The sequence below is a fragment of the Sceloporus occidentalis genome, unplaced genomic scaffold (assembly GCF_023333645.1).
Source record: "Sceloporus occidentalis isolate IW3139 unplaced genomic scaffold, rSceOcc1.0.p SCAF_5, whole genome shotgun sequence".
NCBI lineage: Eukaryota > Metazoa > Chordata > Lepidosauria > Squamata > Phrynosomatidae > Sceloporus > Sceloporus occidentalis.
The window spans coordinates 141,924,077-141,942,064 of record NW_028316985.1 but is presented as its reverse complement, the minus strand read 5'-3'; the positions used below and the strand labels follow the sequence as shown (position 1 = coordinate 141,942,064).

Here is a 17,988-nt window from a genome sequence, read left to right as displayed (position 1 = left end):
TGATCTTTTTTAAAAAATCAATTAGCAACCACAGTTACATCTTGTGATTTATACAGAATGTACTGAAAACATAATTTAAAAGTAGAAAGCACTTGTATGCAAAAATACAACATGTAGGCCACTGCCAGAAACTTAAATAACAACTCCATTATGGAAATATTCCAATCCTAAAACATTTTTTTAATGAAAAAGCACCAAATGTTTTTCTAAATGGTAAATATGACATGTCTGATTACTTACTTTGTATAAAAACAAAATCAAGGGTCTACATTTCAAATTGTAATTTTGATTCAATGTAACTATATTCTGAGGATTTGTTTAATCTTTATATGCTGCCTAGGATATCTCCTACTGTATTTCAAAAATACGCAGTTTTCAAATGCAGTCTCTCGGCAAGAAGGTATAGGTGAATGCTTTAAGGTGAGGGTCTATATTTCTGGAAGGGAAATTAATTTAATTCTTTATTCTACCCATATAAAGCTCCCTGAAAGAAAATTAGTTTGGTTAGATTTATGTCCTAGTTTCCCAACTCTTTGATGTTACATCTGGCATCAAGCATTTGCCTGGTGCTAAAATATGAAGATGAAGATATCCCAACAGTAACCAACAGTTATTTCCAATTACGTTTACAAGCTTTACTTTCTGTTCATTAACATCTTTATTTTTAAATTCACATTGAAAAAAACATTACTTTACTTAAAAGGCAGAATGAGGGGGAAATTACTTGAACCATACAAAACAATCATTTATAGATGCAGCTCTGCCATCTGTTCCTTCCTTACCACCCCCAGTCATGCATCATTTCAACGAACTGAGAAGGAAGCTATCAGAACTCACTATGTTAATGAACTTCAGATCACTATTGAATGGGATTCTTAAATCATTCACTCACTACTTGTGAGTTTCTAGCAATAGTTGTGTTTTTTGTGCTTCAGTTTTTCGTCCTTCAGAGCCATGTGTGGCAGGAGGGGATATTTTATTTAAAAATATTTTTCTAGGCAAGATTGCTAAATTTTAGATTACCTCATGAATGGTGAGGAGATAGTTGAGGATACCCTGTAGTTCATCTTCTTTCACTCCATGATCCTGAAAAGATAAAGAGTGGTATAACACAAACAACTCTCATGTACAAAGACAAACCATACATACAAAGAGTAAACTCTGAAATAGATGAAGTGATTGTGAAATAAACAGGATTCATAAACGCATAGCATTTCCAGGCTTTATCCAGAAAGTAGAGGTCTACCAAGAACTGTTTCTGTGCATCCTCCATGGTTTCCATGCTATCTATCTATTATTAATTTGCATCCAATCCTACAGATAATCTTTAATAAATGAATCTTTACTGATCTGCAAACTAGCTTATACATTGGACTGGTTTGTTTAAAAAAGGGCAATTATAACAGAGCACTAACATCCAATATTCTGAAAAGAGAAAGAAAAACACCTGCCAAATTTTTTTTTTTAAACAACCTGGAGGACATAGAGGAAGCGATGAAAAACAGTCAAGATTTATTTCTGATGTGTTTTGAAGAGAAAGTGCTTACTTTGCCCTTAACATGACAAATGCACAGAACAGAACACAGACAGCCGAAAATCTTAAATCTAAGATTCCTTGTGTGCAGATCAAGTTATTAACATCAAATACTATTATGTAGCTATCCTCCCCCCCCCCCACAAAAAATACCTTGCAGGTGTTCTCCTTTGATATTATTTTTGCCTCTTCCTCCTCCAAATATAGAAAAAATCCAAGTATCTTTGGACTGAAGAATTCAGGGTTCTTTGCCATTTGTAACCTTATCTGCTTCTGTCTGGGGTCACCTTTAACACCTTCTAGATTTCCAGATGTCTAACTACAGGGAAAGCTAATATCAATCCTCTACATAAGCATGCTTAATTCTTGGAATTGCAGAATATTTATATGGGATAATGAATGTGCTCTTTGGTAACATTTTAGGCTATTTATTAGATATAATCATATATATTAGTGCAAACATATACATTCCCTTTAGTGACAAATACAAACATGGCAATGTCTGGGAGCTTAGCTTGTATTACATTCCAGGACATGTCACATAGGATAGCACACATTTTATAGTATTATCAGGTTCTTTCATACATTGCATAGGATCTGTTAAGGTGTTCATTACATTACATGGCAGGTCAGCTGTTTTACATTCATATTAAACCATGTAGTTTTAGCCATTTGTCCCCTTTGAGCTGATTTTCCTTTTTCAAGATGATAAAGACATATATACTTTACAAAAAAGTATTAATTTGGGAATGAGAATTGTATCTCCCTAAATTAGCCTAATTAGTGCTTACTGACAATAGCTATCAGCATATCTGTGTGCTTGTCAAGTAAGAACAGCATTATCAACTTGGACGCTGAGTGGTAACCATCCATTTGTACATTGTACATTGCTAGCTCCTCTTTACTCCTTTTATTCTCTGCCCAGTTTATCAGCTGTTTTATCTGGCCAAATGACATAAGAGCTTTCTAGTGGGCCTAATTTGCATCAACAATCTTCCTCTTCAATTAGATTTTTGGACATAGTATAGACAGACTGAACATATTTAAACCTTCACTTCTGTCTGTCATCCAAAATGACTGCATCAGCTAGTCAACTGCATCACCCATCACAGCACCTGCCATAGGTTTATTCTCTATCATGTGTGGAGGACACTCTATCTTGTTTAAACTTACACTTGTTGACACTTAACTAATACACTGCCCATAATTAGTTACTAGACTCAACAATATATCAAGATCTTTACTCTGTTTCTTAAACTTTGTATTTCATATTCTAACCTTGGCCAGTAATATGGGGAGAGGCTTCCATCAGCTTCTGCCAAGGAGCTTTATTGCCTTAACTTTATCCAGCCAGATAAAGGCAAGTAAGGAAACAGCACTGAAAAAAACTGAAGTAACAAGATTTTGGCTCAAAGATTGCTATATACAACACACTGGTATTAATTCATGATACTTCCATCATACTGGATTCACAGCATAAATGAACCACAATCCTGGGTTAATACTTTTTTATAGTATATATGTCTTTATCACCTTGAAGAAGGAAAATCAGCTCAAAGCTTGCAAATTGGTTTTAAGAATCTGAATATGACATGCTGAAGCCATCTTTAATTCAGCAGTAATGGGTACAACAATATGATTCTTTCACAGTTCCGTCATGAATGGCTTTAGTAGGTCATTTGGTCTTAAAACTAACTTGCCAAGCTGTTAAAATCAGCAAAACAAGAAGGATGCAGCACCACTGAGATGAGGTACTTTTAAAATGTCACCAGAAATGTTCTCTTCCATCGCCCCACTCAATCTCAGCTAATCAGCAATGGCACCGCTCTTCCTTTTCTGAAGCATGCCCTGTTCAATAAAAAGCTTCACCACAAGAAGTGTAATAAAAACAGTCTGAAAAGAAAGCTACAATGATACAGCAATGTCTTGATTTTCAGACACCTTACCTTCATCACCAATTGCTTAACAAACATCAGTAAAAAGGCGCGTAGAGAAAGAATTTCCTTCTGATTAGGTCGGGGTCCATCTTGATTTTAAAAAGACATAATATTTTAAAGGGTAAAATCGACAGCTTTGTATCATTTAGATCCAATGACAGTATATCTCACCACCACCACACACACTGAGAAATTTAGTTCACATTTTTAACTACCTAGACCATTTAAATAATTTTTCATTTAATTTTAGTTCATTAGCCTCAATATAAAGGATGGATTGCCAGATAATGTTTCTTGTCTACATGGAGATATTTTCATCAGAAATTCAAAATTCAAGAAAGAAGTATGGAAAGCACACTAAGTTTATAAACAATTTTAACTTATATCCTTCACATTCCATCATAATAATTTCCATGTTCATGTTTTTTTGGCATGGAGACAAGCATTGACCCTAAATAATTTGGTTCAGAGCACATCTTTCCACATTTGTGCAAATTTCTCTTAACTTGCATTTAAAGAGTCAGAAAACACGTTACCCAAAAAGACTGTAAAGACATTATTTTTTCTAACATCACCATATAGTATATATTTATTTATTTTTACTATATTTATTTATTACTTTCAAAACTGAAAACCTCCCAAGTCAATTTGCAGTACTTAATTTTAATGCAATTCAAGATTTAAACAATTCTGATTTAAAAATAGGAAGTTAGTGGCAATGTGGTTGCAACCGCTTAGGCCCAGAACAGATAGGTAGGAAAAAGCATCTCGAACCTGCATTTTCTGGAAGTGGCTTGAAACCCCACTGGTCACACTGGCCACTCCCAAGGCAGCCTGAATATGCATGGCCCGGCATCAAACCCACTGCTGAGTAATTTTTTTGTCGCCTCCTCACCATCCATGCACACCATTGCACAAACACCAGTGACTGCATGCTGCCTAGATGCCATCCCATTGGGTGGCTGGCCCTTTGACTGGTCATACAATTGCACACCCACTACATGCCCCCTTCACCCCATGCCCCCTCTTAGACTGTCTGCTTTGTGTATGTTGTACTTATATCCATTGGAGATGTCACATTTTCACTTTTTTGCATTGCTGCCCCGACTGCTTGGGTACACTAGCTCCATCTTTTTTAATGCACATCTGCACTTGTGTGTTTATGTGCAGCTTTAGGGTAATGTAAGGATGGATTTCTACTTCAGAATTGCTCTTGTATTGGGGCATTTATATGCAGGGTCAAAGGTATGCATTTTCTGCCTTGAGTCAGACTATCATAGCTTCTTTTTGATCTGGTTTTTAACCACAGAGAGCAGCTTCAATCTGGTTTCTGCCCACTTTGCAGGCATGCAGCATCTAAATGCCCCGCCTACAATGCAGGTGGAAACCACTTTATCTGGCCCATCTGTTTCTTCCCTTACGATTTGTGGAAGGAAGAATACAACACTTCTGTACTTTGATCCAAATACATCATCCACCAACAGAAAGAGTACTTCTGATCATGCAAAGCAGTCCCTATGAATACTGAAAATTCTCTACTCGTATAACAGCTCCTAGCACTGCATCCCATAAGATCCTTCATCACCCAGAAGCTGCTTCCATGTGGGCACAAAGGAACACATTGGAAAGAAGAAGGGAAAAGCCCTATTTTGCCTGGTCAGTTCCACTGATGCTTCTTTATACAGCTCGTACATGTTGTAGAAATACATTCATTCCGGTTCATCCACGTCTATACGGGGAGTATAAAGGAGCAAGCACTTCCTCATGCTGGTTCTCACCCCCATGCTTTGTTGATCTGGCTGCTCCACCGTTCTTTTTAAGTGTTGCTGAAGTAACCAGGCAATACCCACAAAACCAGAGTCCCCATGAAATGGAGGTTGCTTGTATTGGGAACCTCTGGTGAACATAAAGAACTGTACAAGAAACATTGCTTAGGAGCAAACATGATAGTAGTAAGCAGGGACAAAATGCTTAGGCCTAGTCTACATGGACAGATAAAAACACAAAATATAATTTAACTTATTTATAGATATCTAGGAAAAATAGCAATGATACCAAAAGTGGGTAGTATGCCCCCATGGGGGTCGGTGGAAAGATGCAGGGGCCGGTGAGGGAAAAAGGGGGTGGTAAGGGGTCTTTCAGTCAAAGTATTAGGGTGCAAAAAAGACAAGAGGAACCTGCAACCTTTAAGACCATGGTGGCAATGAGGGTTGCATGAAACTTCTTTTCAGAGTCCCTTAAAACCTCTGTAGAGCCATGCTGATTGCTTCATGTGGTGGTGTTTCCTGCTCTTCACTTTCCCACACAAGCTCACTCCCTTAGCTGCTTCTTTCACTAAGAGTGGTGGTTGTGAAATTCTTGTGTGGCTTGGGTGCAGAGCATCTCTTCTGTAGCTTAAAGCAGTGCCATTTATTTTTTATTTATTTATTTATTTATTTTTGGAGACAGACTGATTCCTGAAGCAAAATCCCTGGATTTCTCCTGCACTTCACTCCCAATTCTGGAGACTACTGTCTCCCAGTCTAACAACAACCTTCTGCTTTGGGAGCCAAGAGGAGGAGGAATCCCTGGATTTCTCCTGCACCCCACTCCTGAAGCTGGAGGATCTTGTGTCAGTGGCAGATAGCAGGCTTCCTCACACTCACTGGCTCCCTGATTCTCTGGCCTGCTTCTCCATCTCTCACAAACGGGACCAGGCCATGCCAGGTGTACGGAGGAACCCAGAAAGTCCTGCCATGTTGCCTGCTCTTCTCCCAGAGTATGTTTGAAACTGGGCGGTAGGAGAAAGGAGAGGCCTTGTTTGCCCCCACTTTCTGGCCACATCTTCTCTTCCATTGAGCCCCTCGTGTCTTACAAGCTACACTAATGCTAAGTCCTGTTTCTTCCCAAAGACAGAAATTTAGGGAGCAACAGTGGTGTTGCTAGAATGTTGTCTGTGGTGTCACCCCACTTAAGTTGTCATCTAGTGCGGCCTACACCCTGCATGCCTAGTGACACCTCTGCCACAAGGCCAGCATAGGCGAGAGGCATCTCAGTCTCTTCTCTGCCAGTTACTTGGCTGCTGCTCCCAGGATGACCTGATGGTAAAGGGAGCAGCAACTTGTTGTTTTAAATGTTCAGTAGAACAGTGGACCTCATATCAAGAAATAAATGTTTCGGGCACTAGAGTTGTCATCCAAGAAGCAAGGATGTGGTAATGCAAAACAGTTTGGGGACCACTGCTCTATAGATTCAAACAAAAATGCAATCTCACTGCATGCCTCACATATTCTGCCCCATCAAGATATCTGACATTTCTGAAGTACTGTTCTATGATTCTAGATGTCAAACAGAAACAAATTTATTTACTGAAGAGGGTAGTAGTTTGAAATACTTTACTGATGAAGAGCAGAAATGTTTACACATACCTAAACCTTTTGGAATTATTCCACTGCGATCCTGAGGATTTACTACCCAGTAGTAATACTTCAAAGTATGCATTGCAAGTAGAACTGTCCCAACTCGTCGAATTGCATTGTATATGTTAGCTGTGCCAATGAACTCAGTAGACAAGTAAGTGTACAGGGTCAGCTGAATCTGCATCATCCAGTTAAGAAGAGAGACGTTTTGTCAAAAGTTTGTACACATAAACATTTTTTCATTCATTATTGTCTCAAAAATTATATAAGAAAAAACAAGTAATAAAACAAGGTAGAGAAGCAACAAGCCAACAGATACTAAACTGAAAATATACCCTGAGGCCATTTATGCACAAACTTCTAAAGAGATGGCCAAATAGCGAAGCAGGTATCATATCAACACATGGGGAAATCAAATGCCACAGAAAGTTGAGTCTGAGTAATTACAAATCCAAAGGCATAACTTTACAAACAATTACTAAAGAATTTGGTGTACACTGTTGTTGTGTTTCTTCAAGTCCTTTCCAACCTATGGAGACCCTAAGGAGACCCTATCACTATGCCATACTGGCTCACTCAGTGTACATTACTTGTGAATAAATATTATAGAATTGCATCTCACATATCTCTTGTTTGAGACCTGGGGTGTGCTGTTGTACCCTTGCATTTGTATATCACTAATTCCCACCACATTTCTCCATAGCATGGCATATATTAAGCCCACTCAGGCACAGAGAAAATCACATCCATGCGTGAATTATACAGTCCCTTAAAAGCAGGCTTTTCAGAACTCAAATGCTATTGTCTCATTAACAACTGCTAATGTACATCAGGTCTTTTTGCCATATAAATGGAAAATGTTTTACCTTGGCTGGAGTATGAATCCATATTGCAGGATTAAGGAGAATGTGATCACAAAGTTGCTTCAGCAAGGGCACACCATGGTGCAAATTGCTCAGATACTTAGCAAAAGCAAGGCAAAGTTCTAGAACAGCTCTGCTAATATGTGCTTTGGAAGACTGTAGAAAAAGAAAAAAATGTGTTCAAGGTAACATGTAAGCAACATTTAGCAAAACATAGCCAAAATATAGGCAGATTCAAAATAGGAAGTAGAATAGAGAAAAGAAAGCATTTACCTTTTCAAGACTGTACCCTATGACAAGAAAGCCCTTACAAGAAAGCATTTGTTCTTGCATAGCAATTGAGTTCTTCAGCAACTCCATGATGAAAGCCAACAGAATGGAACTGAAAAATATGCAGCAATGAACTATTGTATTAGTGTGTTGCAGGATTTAACATTTGAAAGCAAAATTCTACAATGGTATCATTAACAGCCTAGGTAGGACAAGGGATTGTGCTGCTACATTATTTAGGAATTATAAGTTACACTCCATACTCTTCCTTTGCTTTCCTTAACATGCTCCTGCTGAAAGATTAGAAACTGTAAACTATTTTGGAAAGCCACAATACCAACAACTGGCTATAAGAATGGCACTGCTGAAGTCTGCATTACTGAATATCATCATTAGTCTCTGAAGATATCTAGCTTTGTTTCTGACATTCCCATAGTGAAGTGAAGTAGTTTGATATACAAGACATCTTTAACTGATCATGTACTGGGCCACGAAGACAATCGCTACTTAGAACTAGCAGCTCTGTAAAAAATAACCTCACACAGACATTGACAGGAAGGAATTCATCCCTGAGAAAGAGATTTTCCATATCCCCCCCCCCCTCCATAAATTACATAGCTACGGAATGATGTACACATTTGTGTAGAAGACTTGGTGCCAGTAATCTTGACTTCATCTCAAGGTCTTCTCTGTATAAGAGATTTAACATGAGCTAACCTTGAAAATATAAATAACATCCCCAATGTTGTAATATAATTGCATTATTCAGAGATAATTTTTTCCCATACAGCTACACTGGCTGTCATGACATCTTCACCTTGGCTATATATAGATGTGCATGCCAAAATTTTAATATGTTTAAAAAAAAACAGCCCACACTTTATCTAGACAAATATCTCCCAACTTAGCCTAGTCACAATTGTTTCTTGTTTTTACAGAAACTAAGATAAAAGAAATCTCTTGGAAAGTACCATCTCTCCATCACCCCCATCAGTTAAATACCCTGCAAAACAAACTGGGAATTTAAAATGAGAAAAAAAAACCTCTTACCAAACAGTTGTGTCAGGCTGATCCAATGAATATTGCCTATAGTCCAGCTGTGCAAACAGAGGAAAAAGCACCTGCACGCCTCCAATTGAATGCATTGCACTTTGGATAGAATGGGTTATGACGGCTTTTACATCCTGTCAATGCCAAGTTTGAACAGATTATAAATGGGTATTAAAATAGAATAAAATAGAAATTTTATTGCTGTGGTGTGACTATGTCTAAGCATTCAAAATATACCCTGAATGCTTCAGGGGGAATCTCTAAAAATTATATTGTCACTTAGTTGACAAGGTAGAAAATATAAGGGAGCACACTACAGGAAGCTTCAGAGAAAAGCAGCTAAAATAATTGTTAAAATAATAATGGGAATGGAAAATCAATCAGGCATTAAAAGGGACTTGGTCTATCTATTAACTGAGGCAGCCTGGCACCAGCGTTCCTGTGGCTCTGGGGCCTTTAAAACATCTGCCCTACCTCCTCCAGCAACTCCATCAGCTGAAGCAGCCGGGCAGCAGCATTCCTGGGCCTCTAGAAGCTTTGAAACACCTCCCTGCACCCTCCAGCAACACCATCAGCTGAAGCAGCATGGCAGCAACATCCCTGGGGCTTATTTTAAATTTATCTATCTTAAATATCTAAGGAATTTAATTTGGAATTTGGTGTTTGTATTTTAGTTAAGGGATGAGGGATGGAATTTTAGTTTGTTTACGTTAAGTATTGTGTCGGTAATTTATGTATTCGCTTATGTAAATTGTTTATGTATTTGTTTATGTACTTTTGTAAACTGCCTTGATCCTTTGGAAAGGCAGTATATAAATATTTATTAGTATTATTATCATCTGGATTAGAGAAAAGATGGAGAGCACACAACTCCACTAAACAACTGGATGGAGTGGGCAGGTTATAAATCAGATGGCTCCCATGATTTTGAAAGGACCAGCAGTCAAATCACAACACAAAAGCAAAAGGGGAGAAAGCAAAAGCCATATCCTTTTGAATATGAAAATACATAAAATACCTGTAACATGAGGGCATGTGGTGAATGGACAAAAATTGAAGGGTTGTCCTTAGGTGATGATTCTAAGCAGAGCTGTGCATCTGTAGCCCTTGGGTTGTATGTAAAGGCAATTGCATTAGAAAGTTTGCCATCATACAGTAATTGCTTGTGATGGTCTGCAAGGAAAAGATCACTTTCTCCCTTGAATTTAAAAGTTCCCTGCAAGGGAAGCAAATTGTGGAGACAAATTAACATCCTTGGATAGAAATGAGTTAGAAGAGACAACCTTTACATAGAAGCAAATATCTGAAGACAATTTAACCCTGAAAATTCAAGATGTATTTTTGAAATGGTTTTTATTGAAGTGTGGTACAATTCTGCTTTTAGAATTTCTAAGCACATGTCTGAAATAGTGATTACTGTTGTAAAAAGGATAGTATGGACAAAATTGTTAAAAGAGAATTAAGTATCTTTTAATATGATTTTCAATTCCACACTCAGAAAAACAACATTCATATATTTTTACACATGTTCAGACATTAAGCTACAGTTTGATATTACCCAATATTACCTGAGCCCAGAAAGGCTTGTGTGTTCTTCCTTCCCTTTCAGCAGAGATGCCAAAAAGGAGTCTAGTACTTTCTGCTTCTGTTTTTAATTAAATGTAGCTTTTCATGTAACTCAAACCAAGACTGTATGATTAATATTTACTATAATTTGTTAAAACAGTCTGAATCAGACCTTAGATGAATGAAGTTGGGTTGTTTGAAGAAGACATAGCTAAGATTGATCAGATCTTACAGTGCAGACAATATGCTAAGGTGTGGTTAACCTAATTATTCTGATCTCCATACAGCCATGACATAGGAGGAGAAGTTAAGAATGGGTACACGAGCCTGAGATGTGCTGTGACTCATTCTCATAATTCTAAACCATGATTTTTGTTAAATGTGAATCAGCTTCTGACTGTTCAAGGTATAAGGCAAGATCTGGATGCGTGGTCAAAAATAATTTCTTGAAAAGCTATTTTGTATCACAAAAGTATTCCAAAACAAGTAAATGAAACTTTGGGCCGAAACACATGGCCCAGAAGGAATGACCTCTTATCAGGCTGGTCCCACACTGACTGCACGGCCCACTCCCAAAGCAGGCCAGCAGGAGCAGATTAAAGCCACTCCTAAAAGAGCTGACTCTTGTTGGTTTATCGCAGCCTCGGCACAGTTTCCGGCTGCTTTGGTTGGGGATTTTCATCATCTAAACACCACAACTCCAAAGCACCCGGAAGCCATTTTATTTGGCCCATTTGTTTCAGGCCTTAGAAGCCCAGTCCAAGACGGTTTTAATTTTTACAGTTATGATACAATTACAAAAAGGATAAATAAATCACTGTTGCCATTTTTATTCTCATAACCAAGCTCTCCTGCTGAAGATCTGATGAAAACATTTACTCAAATATGCTCTAACCCAGATTTGTGTAGACAGATACAGTTAAGAACAAGTTGCCACAAACATATTGGTTACATTCTGGGATTGCATAAAATCAAATCAGTATTAACCAAAGCACCCTTTTTATACTGCAAAAATATCATGGCTATTTTTCATTTCTTCTTTGCAGCATAGTTGGATATTCTGCAAATACTGAATGCAAGAACAGAGTAAAACAGATGAAAATCTGTACACAGTTTTAGAATCATTTTGAAATAACCCAATCAATATGTTTGTCAATTCCATTCCAATCCAGAAATACTTTAATACTCTTAAGACAATAAATACCTTGTATCCCAAACCAAGTTGATAAACAGCAAAAATTTGAGCGGCATTGAGAGCTTCACTGAAAAGATAAACAGCTGTCATCTGGCCGCAAAAAACCCGGTTGGCATCTGCTGTTTCTGAAGAGCCCAGGAAACATTTGTCAAATGTCTAAGAATACAAAATAGTCAGGTAAGTGATGATAAAATTAGGTTAATGCTAACAAAATTATCTTTAGAAAGGAACACACACACACACACACACACACACTCTCCTCCAAATCAAAACCTAAGGTGTAGTGCATACACAAACTTGATTTTGTAGCATGTTAATTACAATCAATTTTAGTATCAGACTGGCTCTAAGAGCTGTTCATGTCAGAACATCACTGATGCTGATGGGAATAGAGAAGCCTTGTGTTCCCATTATACTTCATCTGACATCCACTTTTTTTTAGTAAGGCAACAGATTGTAGAATTCTATTCAACTATGGTGACTCTCTTTTAAGAAAAAAAATCATTTGCATTTTCAATATGTCTGCAATAGGATATGGTTTATTGCTCAGTGGTAGAGCAAATATTTTGTATGAAGAATGTTGACATATCCATCCCTGACATTTCGATTTTAAAAAATATAATGAAATGGGGCTGGAGACCAGCATGGCATAGTGGTATGACTGCTCAATTACAACTCTGGAAACCAGGTCCGATTTCTAGTTTACCCATGAAACTCACTGGATGACCAGCAAATCACATGCAATCTCACTGCATGCCTCAAAAACCTTGAGAAAACTTATTATGTTACTATTGTATCACAAAGACTGTGCTCAAAATGTTATAATGGAGCGGCAAAGGCCTGAGATCAGTTGAACACACACCAGTTACTCATGTGCCACAGGTTAGCGCAGTGGTGGCAAACCTGTGGCACATGTGCCAGAGGTGGCACTCAGAGTCCTTGCCGTCACCTGAGCACAGAGTTTGTTACTGGAAAGTCAGAGGAACTTGGCACTTCACGATAAATAAGTGGGTTTTTGGGTTGCAGTTTGGGCACTGGGTCTCTAAAAGGTTCACCATCACTGACTTAGTGTATTAGAACCACTCTGTTATAAATGGAAGTCTGACAATATAAGGATGTATCTTTTCACACATTGTCAGCTTATATTATTGAAACACTACACCACTTTAGTCACTACTAATGTACCAAGAAAAGATATCCCATTTGAATAAAAGTATAATGACAGAATTTATTGTAGTTTTCAAAGAAGTAGCCATTTTAGTCTTTTGCAGCATAAAAAGGAGGAAGGAAGGGAGAGAAAAAAAGAGAGATGTGGCAGCACCTTTAAAATTAACAGGTTTTATTGTAGCATGAGCTTTCATGTACACAAACTCACTTCTTCAGTACAGCATTCAAAAAGTGAGTTTATATTCATGAAACTCATGCTAAAATAAAAACAAGTTAGTCTTAAAGGTGCTGCCACATTTATTTTGTTTGTTTTTTGTTCTCCCCCTCCCTTCCTCCTTTTTATGCAAACAGAATTCATGTACATTTGGAGTAGGAGTGAGGAAAGTGCAGGTCATGGGCCCTATGTAGGCCCCAAACCATTTTCGTTGCCCCAGAATTGTCAACAAAATTGAAAAATATTTTTACCCCAAACATTTCCTAGCAATTTTGTCAACTTTTTGGTTCCCCTCTGTTCTGGTCACCCATTTTAGGTCCAGGAAAGGCCTTTTTCCAAACAGGAAATGACTAGGAATGCCACTTTTGAGTAACTTCATGTTAGAAAGGAGGCATCTCATCAGCCTAAAATGTCCCAGAGAAAGCCCACAACTCAGTGAAATTTGCATACAAAAAGATCCCTTGGGAGGACAATGTGGTCTCCAGTCCTTGAGAATTACCCACCCCATAGGCTCATAATCCAGATGTTCAGGGACAGAATTATCACCTACAAAACATTAGCTACTTTGGGGCAGTCATTATCAGAAAAACTATGAGAATAGTAAAGGGATTATTTTTTCATCCCCACTTATCCATTTCAACTTCAACAAAAGCAACTAGAGAAAGAGAATGACACAGATGTGCAATATTTTAACCCATTTGACATGGTTACTTACATCACAAATACTGACAAATACTTACATCACTAGTATTGACAAACCATGTTATCTCTCCATATGATGCCAGTTCTCCATTCACATAACATCTGAGCTCACTGTTCTTCCACCGGTTATAGATATGCACTATAGTAACCATGTACCACTATATAAGAAATGCAGATGAGTTATACTAAATCTATAATGTTAGTTTTATAAATATTTTATTGCTCAGAAGAAGAACTATGGGGTTACTAAAATATAATAAACATAAATTATAACAACACAGATGAAAGCAATTTTTATTTTGATAAGGGTAAGGGTAGATGGAAGGCATCAGAACCTTGAATATTTTCATCAATCTAACTAGCTAAGCTATAGTAATGTTTGGCATTTACTATAAGGAAGCCATCTTGGAATCTTGGAATCATGCCCCTAACCTGAACAATTTGATTTTATCTACTGAAAAGGAAAGCTTAGTAGTATTTGAACTGAACTGTATAGAGAGGCACTGAAATCACATTATAAAATAGTAAACTCATTGCAAAAATGATATGGTAAGTGGAACCTAAACAACAACTTTCTACTGGGTTTCTATTCTTTATTAAAGTTTTTTTATTATTATTTATTAAAAGACATTTCAAAGAAACTTGATCCTTGGATGCACACTGCACAGTATACAAATGTATTTTAAACAATAAAATATAATTAAACAGTAAAAATGCTAATGTATTTTATCAAAACAAAACAGTAACAAAAACAAGGTTTTGAGCTAGTGCTGAAACAATTCCTGTGTTTGTGCCAACTGCATATCCATATGGAGGAGATATTCCATATGTAGGACACAACAAATGAGAAGGCTCTCTCTCTCTTGCTGACACATAATTTATTTACCGTACTGTAGACTTATAGCCTCTTCTAAAGATCTCAGACATTTTCAACTACAAACTAAATTCATATGTCAGTATATTTTCTCTTCCTCTCTTTTTTTAACAAACACATTATTTCAGATCACATAGATTATGACAGCAAATATCAATGGTCATTAATTCCTTGGTAGGAAAAACCCACAAAAATAATTCAGAGCAAGCAGTGCTTCTGTTATCTGAATCTTTGCAAATCACAAAATACACGGCACCTTAACACAAAACTCACCTTTTGTGGCTTGAAATCAAATTTCACACAGTGCTGGAAGCCTTTCCCTTTTGATTTAATTGAGGTCACAACCAAACAGCCTCCAACAAAATGTGCAGAATAACCAAGTCCTTTGCTTGTTCGAAAACTGTAACAAATTATTTAAAATGATAATATTCAGTATTCATTCATGAGTTATTAAATATAATATAGTTTATTATTCACAAAGAATGAACTACAATTTAAATAAGCTGAAGTGTAGTTTATTATTCACAATAAATTGGTGAAAGCCAGCTTTAAAAGCAATCCTAGAGAAACACATTTCAGGAGACATAAAATAATATATACATACCAATATAAGTAAGGCTTATCCTTGTCTACATTGATATTATTTACAGGGTCCATTCTTAACCAAGTATGAAAGGTAAATCCATTCTGATAGGGCCATTTGGCTATAGGAGGTAAGGCAATTGCCTAGACAAAAAAAGAAGTTAATATAAAACAATTGATCACCATAAAACAAGGGACTGGTGTACAGGAACGGACAGAAGTCAAGGATTTGCATCATTAAAGTGAATGAAGTTTTCTTTTTCATAGTAAAGTCTTAATGAGGGACCCTGTTGAAACAATCTAAAAAATCATGACCATGATATCCAATATTGAATGATGCCTAAAATGCTACTAAAATTGAAGTTATCAAAAACCCAAGTCTTCTTTGGTCTTAAGACTTCTTGCAAATTACATCCTGACAAAGAGACCTAAAATGTAAAAAGGCTTTTGGTTTCATTAACACTAAATACAATGGGACCTTTTTGTTTCCCAGACACACCTCCGTCTTGCAGAATATTTTATTTATTTTTATTTATTTATTTAGGTATTTATATCCCGCCCTTCAGCCCTAATGGCTCTCAGGGCGGCTTACAATATTATTTTTATTCAGACAGTTCTCTGCCCTCAGGCTTACAATCTAAAAGACACGAAACAAAAGGAGAAGGGAATGATGGAGGGAAAGGGGATGAGGTCCAGTGGTTCTTCTCTCCCTCTAAAGCCTGGACCAAGGCAGATGGATTGGAGGGAGGGCTCTTCCTTCTTCCAGGCTAGTCCTGATGGAATATACAGAGAAGTAAATCTATACAGCGCACAATGCTATTTGTCAAGTTTGTATTTGTTTCTAGCCCCTGAAGAAGGCCTTTCTCATTGTGGCTGAGATGTATTGGGGTTTTTTAATACTGAATAACCAACTGACCATCCTAGAGCACATGGAGCTTGTCTCCTAATTGTTTTCTGCAAAAAAATAATATGCCTGCACCCTACTTATTTTCACCACTAAAGTATATTTTTGTCCCAGTTAATGTAATGTACTGAAATAAAATTATATCATGGATTTGTTTTTGTTTTGACAAACCATGATGTGACACATCATATAAAGACATGTTTGCTGAAAGGTTGGCCCCATCTGGCAGAAATTGAAATTCCTTCCATAAGGGGCAGTTCCCACTAGAACTCACCGCATTCAGTAGATATATCACAATACAAGAAATGTATGCTTAATTCCATTTTATTTTATCTCATTTATTTTATAGTTATTCTCTCTTATGTTTTCTGGCTCTCAGTGTTTGAGTGAAACCTCGACACATTCCTTTGGACACACACAAACATTCCTATAGACATGCAGCATTTTTATAGCCTGCAATACACTGCAATGATCACTGGGATCAGAAAATGTCCCACAGTTCACAAAATATAATATTGCATATCCTAATACATAAAGTTTAAGCAAAAAATATTACTTAAATACTCATATTTAAAGCAGAGTATATTCTGAAAGAAGTATTGCTGCCAAGAAGCTTTTAAAATTATAAAACCTATACATTTATAATCAGATCAACTGTTTTTACGAGTATTTGTTCTTTGTCCAAATATATACTATTGCATAGCAAACAATTTGCTTCCCACTGTTGAACTTCAGATTTACAACGTAACTCTCAACTAGGATTCCTATAATTCTAAAGTCAAAAACACTGTCCAGATGATCAATAGCAATGAACAAAAACATCAAAGAACTTGAGTGTCAGCATGCTTCTCATTACATTGCTAAACTCTGCAGCTATCCCTGTCTATGCACAATGCCATAAATCCTTCCAGAGAGGATCTATCAGTAATCAGCTTGTATCTCTGCATAGAACACTCCCAGAAGAATGTTAAATGCAATAATTTTTCAACTAATATTATTCCTTAATATCCCATCCTTAATAGGAATTATTTTGATGTTATAGCTATTTAAATATCTATCAATTATTGAAATACCTGTTCTAGTTAAAGGACTGTGTGCAATCATAATCTTTTCAGTTAACACAATGCCTTGCTTAAAATAAAATAGAAATTCGGCTGGAAAAATACTCAACAATTAACAGAATTTGAAGGGAATCTGACTATTACCTACTGTACCATCTCTGGAAACTAAATATTTCCACTTCTACTTTTCTCAAGAACACTATGGTAACTTCATAACATCAGAGAAAGGACTGCAAGAACCATCTAATACCACTATAGTATCGCTGTTGGTATGTGGTGAGGTTTGTTCCAGCTCCCCCCTCCATAGATACCAAAATCCATGGCTGCTTAAATATAATGGCATAGTAAAATGGTGACCCTTATATACAATGGGGAAAGCAAGATTTGCTTTTTGAAATTTATATATTTTGGGAATATTTTCAAGCCATGGAGAGTTGAATCCATGGATAAAGAATCTGTGGATAAGGAGAGCCAGCTGTACAATCCCAGAGAGATGGCTATCCAACCATTTCCAAAAGGGCACTTTTGAGTAACTCCTGATCACCAGGTGGTTCTTCCTAATGTTTAGGTGGAATCTCTTTTCCTGTAATTTTAATTCACTGGCTCATGTCTTAATCTCTGGAGCAGCAGAAAACAAGCTTGCTCCAATATGACACCTCTTCTGATATTAT

The 17,988-nt window shown here is 37.0% G+C and overlaps 1 protein-coding gene across 10 annotated transcripts in view; it reads right to left on the bottom strand.

Moving 5' to 3' along the window:
- Positions 1-17,988, bottom strand: part of LRBA (LPS responsive beige-like anchor protein) — a 430,053-nt gene that overhangs the window by 364,793 nt on the left and 47,272 nt on the right. For all 10 annotated transcript variants that reach the window (XM_089525694.1, XM_089525696.1, XM_089525700.1 and 7 more), the window contains exons 6-16: positions 15,375-15,496; positions 15,044-15,170; positions 13,935-14,054; positions 11,823-11,969; positions 10,071-10,268; positions 9,053-9,186; positions 8,006-8,114; positions 7,736-7,888; positions 6,879-7,047; positions 3,481-3,560; positions 1,024-1,086 (exon numbers count right to left, since the gene is read on the bottom strand). In XM_089525694.1, the coding sequence (XP_089381820.1) occupies positions 1,024-1,086; positions 3,481-3,560; positions 6,879-7,047; positions 7,736-7,888; positions 8,006-8,114; positions 9,053-9,186; positions 10,071-10,268; positions 11,823-11,969; positions 13,935-14,054; positions 15,044-15,170; positions 15,375-15,496 (1,422 nt within the window). The remainder of the gene's footprint in view (positions 1-1,023; positions 1,087-3,480; positions 3,561-6,878; positions 7,048-7,735; positions 7,889-8,005; positions 8,115-9,052; positions 9,187-10,070; positions 10,269-11,822; positions 11,970-13,934; positions 14,055-15,043; positions 15,171-15,374; positions 15,497-17,988) is intronic.